The 4257-nt window shown below is 41.2% G+C and overlaps 1 protein-coding gene across 18 annotated transcripts in view; it reads right to left on the minus strand.

Annotated features, from left to right (window-relative positions):
• Positions 1–4257, minus strand: part of WDR27 (WD repeat domain 27) — a 169085-nt gene that overhangs the window by 153564 nt on the left and 11264 nt on the right. For 17 of the 18 annotated variants that reach the window (XR_015726188.1, XM_087865709.1, XM_087865711.1 and 14 more), the window contains one exon: positions 3907–4129. The exons of the other annotated variant lie outside the window; for it this stretch is intronic. Coding sequence is in view for 16 of the 17 variants with exons in the window: in XM_087865709.1 (XP_087721835.1) it covers positions 3907–4095 (189 nt within the window). In the remaining variant the exon portion in view is untranslated. The remainder of the gene's footprint in view (positions 1–3906; positions 4130–4257) is intronic. 18 annotated transcript variants of the gene reach the window in all.

Raw genomic sequence — 4257 nt, forward strand, 5'->3', positions numbered from 1 at the left:
AGCTCAGATCATGATCTCAGGGTCCTGGGATCACGCCCCACATTAGGCTCCCTGCTCAGCAGGGAGTCTGCTTCTCCCTCTGCCCCTCCCCACTCTACTCATATTGCTCACTCTGCTGTCTCTCTCTCTCAAATAAATAAGTAATCTTTTAAAAAATAAAAATAAAATAATAAAATAATAAAGACTTAAAATTAAAAAAAAAAAAAAAGGTAAAAAGTAGTCCCTAAAAAGAAAAATGTATGGGGCGCCCGGGTGGCACAGCGGTTAAGCGCCTGCCTTCGGCTCAGGGCGTGATCCCGGCCTTATGGGATCGAGCCCCACATCAGGTTCCTCCGCTGGGAGCCTGCTCTTCCTCTCCCACTCCCCCTGCTTGTGTTCCCTCTCTCGCTGGCTGTCTCTATCTCTGTCAAATAAATAAATAAAATCTTTTTAAAAAAAGAAAAAAGAAAAAGAAAAATGTAGCCAAAATTTCAGAGCAAGAAATATTACCGGGGATAAAGAAATGTTACTTTGCAACATTCATAGATTCAATTCGCCAAGAGAACATAAAGATACCAAACATTTATGTGCTTAATAATGGAGTTTCAAAATATATGAAGCAAAACTGATGGAAGAGAGAGAGGCAAATTCACGTGTAGAGTCAGAGATTCCCATACTCATCTCTCAGTAACTGACAGAACATGAGGCCATGAGTGGAAGATGTGAAGAACACTATCAAGCAATGTGACCTAATTGACATTTATAAAACAAAGATATGCAAACATTCACAGCATTTTATCTACGGTAGCCAAAGTGAAAATAACCTGAATGTTCAACAGCAGGAGAATGGATACACAAATTATAGTACATTCACACAATGGGAAACGACTCAGTGTTGAAAAAGAATACACCATTGACACATGAACAATGCGGAAAACTTCCAAAATAACTATTCTGAGTGAAAGAAGCCAGACACAAAAAGCAAGCTCTGATTCCACTGGCATCAAACTCTAGAAAATGCAAACTAATGTAAAGCTCTTGTTTAGAATACATACAGAACCCTTCACAGGAACAGGAAGGAGACAGATAATCTGTCAGAAAACACAGCACATGACTGAACACATATCACAAAAGAGAAGGTCCAAATGGCCAATAAGTTAGCCAACAGGGGTTAAGCCTCACTAGTCAGCAGAGAACTGCACATTACAAACAAGCACCCCTACACACACCAGAAGGCCTCAGACTAAAAGAACCAAGTACAGATGAGGATGTGGGTCAAGTGGAACTCTTACACGGCCTTTGAAGAAGTACAGGTCACTACAACCACTGGGAAATCTCGGCATTATCTAACAACCTGAATACACACATTCCCTATGACTCAGCAGTTGTACACACGTGTGTACCAGAAAACACACAAAGGAATGCCCGTAGCAGCCAAAATACGGAAATCTCCAATAAGAACAGAAAGGGTTCAGTGTGGTCTGCCCATGCAACGGGATACTGTGCAGGGATGCAAATGAACCATAAGGAGGAGCCCCACAAACACCACGGTGAGTCAAAGAAACCGGCAGTATGCATTACCCCACTCATACAAAGTTCAAGCGCGAGCAACACTAACACAGGGCGCCAGGAGCTGAGGGCCTGTCACGTTTGGGGAGGAGGGAAGGGAGCACAGCCTGGGACAAGGCAGAGCCTGGATGATGGAAACCCAGCTGTGTTCACTTCGTCATAATCAAACGATGGCACTCGATATCTGGGACACAATTTTCTTTTTTTTTTTATGTTTTTTTTTATTATATTATGTTAATCACCATACAGTACATCCCCGGTTTCCGATGTAAAGTTCGACGATTCATTAGTTGCATATAACACCCAGTGCACCATGCAATACGTGCCCTCCTTACTACCCATCACCAGCCTATCCCATTCCCCCACCCCCCTCCCCTCTGAAGCCCTCAGTTTGTTTCTCAGAGTCCATAGTCTCTCATGCTTCATTCCCCCTTCCGATTACCCCCCCTTTCTTTATCCCTTTCTTCCCCTACCAATCTTCCTAGTTCTTATGTTCCATAGATGAGAGAAACCATATGATAATTGTCTTTCTCTGCTTGACTTATTTCATTTAGCATAATCTCCTCCAGTGCCGTCCATGTTGCAGCAAATGTTGAGAATTCGTTCTTTCTGATAGCTGAGTAATATTCCATTGTATATATGGACCACAACTTCTTAATCCAGTCATCCGTTGAAGGGCATCTCGGCTCCTTCCACGATTTAGCTATTGTGGACAATGCTGCTATGAACATTGGGGTGCATATGGCCCTTCTCTTCACTACGTCTGTATCTTTGGGGTAAACTCCCAGTAGTGCAATGGCTGGATCATAGGGTAGCTCAATTTTTAACTTTTTAAGGGACCTCCACACTGTTTTCCAGAGTGGCTGTACCAACTTGCATTCCCACCAACAATGTAGGAGGGATCCCCTTTCTCTACATCCTCTCCAACAATTGTTGTTTCTTGCCTTGTCTATTTTTGCCATTCTAACTGGCGTAAGGTGGTATCTCAGTGTGGTTTTGATTTGAATTTCCCTGATGGCTAATGATTTTGAACATTTTTTCATGTGTCTGTTAGCCATTTGTATGTCTTCATTGGAAAAGTGTCTGTTCATATCTTCTGCCCATTTTTTGATTTGCTTATTTGTTTCTCGTGTATTGAGTTTGAGAAGTTCTTTGTAGATCTTGGATACCAGTCCTTTATCTTTGTGTCATTTGCAAATATATTCTCCCATTCCGTAGGCTGCCTCTTAGTTTTTTTGACTGTTTCCTTGGCTGTGCAGAAGCTTTTAATCTTGATGAAGTCCCATAAATTCATTTTATCTTTTGTTTCTCTTGCCTTTGGAGATGTGTCATGAAAAAGGTTGCTTTGGCCGATGTCGTAGAGGTTGCTGCCTATGTTTTCCTCTAGAATTTTGATGGATTCCTGTCTCACATCGAGGTCTTTGGGACACAATTTTCTAAGTATCTCACACTTCACTGAAAAAGCGAGAGAGATCAAGCTGGACATCAGAATGCAGGAGCCCATTCATCAGTGTTAAGTCATGTTAAAGAAACATAATAAAATCTGTCGTAACTTGATGGGGAAAAATCTAACTACAGGTTTCTCTTTAACAGTGATGAACAGCTCCTACTATTAGTGAAGTGAGTTCCAGTAACATTGAAATTAAAAGAAACTTTCAGGCAAGCACAGCATTGGCTCCATGTGCTGTCATCACTGGCCCTAAACTCCTGAAATCCAAAATAAAGATAAAAGTGATCCCAACACCCAAAATGCTGATAGAATTTACTCTTTTCATTTTGTACTATGAAACCTGTTTTGAAGAGCATTCTGGTAAGTATACTAATCATGAAATAACTTTAGAAAGAAAACTAATGATGGCTTTAAAACTGTCAATTTGATGTAAAAGATTCTGTAATAAACTTCCTTAAATGTGTTATATTTAAAATCTACAAAAATTGAACTTGTCTTGATTATGTTAACATGAGCCTTTTCTGGTTTCTATTTTTTTTTTACTGTGAACTATACACTTTATTTAACATTCCAGTAATAAGCTATATTTACATATTATATAAATGTATGAAATCTTAATACAAAATAGAAAAACTGCCCAGAGTAAAAGAATCACACTCCTTATGGAGTTATTGTACTTACTCTGGCTTCTATTCTTATTGAGGAAGAACTTTTTTTAATGAAGTGATTCCAGGCAGTTTATTTTCTAAAACTCCAGCATAAGCACAGTGTTTTTGTTTCTCCCATAGTTGGTCCTGGAATCCCCAGGGGGCAGAATCACCCAAACAGCATCCGAGAAATGGGCAGGCAACTGCAAGGCTCTCTGTGTCATCTGACTTCACAAAAAACACACAGAAATTTTTAAATACCTGGTACAAAGGGTCCTCGGTGCTCCACACGCAAAGCGCATTCCCGTCTACAGGGAAAGCGCAGTACTGAGCGCTACAAGCGAGCTGAACATGGGGTGCAGGCTCCTTCGATGCTACCAGGCCTTTCTCTGTGACCAAGTCACCGACACGGCCAGCATCAGCGCAGAGAATCCCTTGTGGGTCTTCCATCTCCAGTCTGAACTCCCAGGTGTGTGGAAGACAGCTATGGGGATGATATTTAATACAGACATGACGGGTACAATCACACGCACAGTTTGCCACACCTACTGACTCACCTGCCCCCACTCTCAAGACAAAGGAGAAGATATTACTGAAAGTCCTGAAGCTTAC

This window comes from Ursus americanus, chromosome 11, assembly GCF_024610735.1.
Source record: "Ursus americanus isolate L20-20 chromosome 11, mUrsAme1.1.p, whole genome shotgun sequence".
Taxonomy (NCBI): domain Eukaryota; kingdom Metazoa; phylum Chordata; class Mammalia; order Carnivora; family Ursidae; genus Ursus; species Ursus americanus.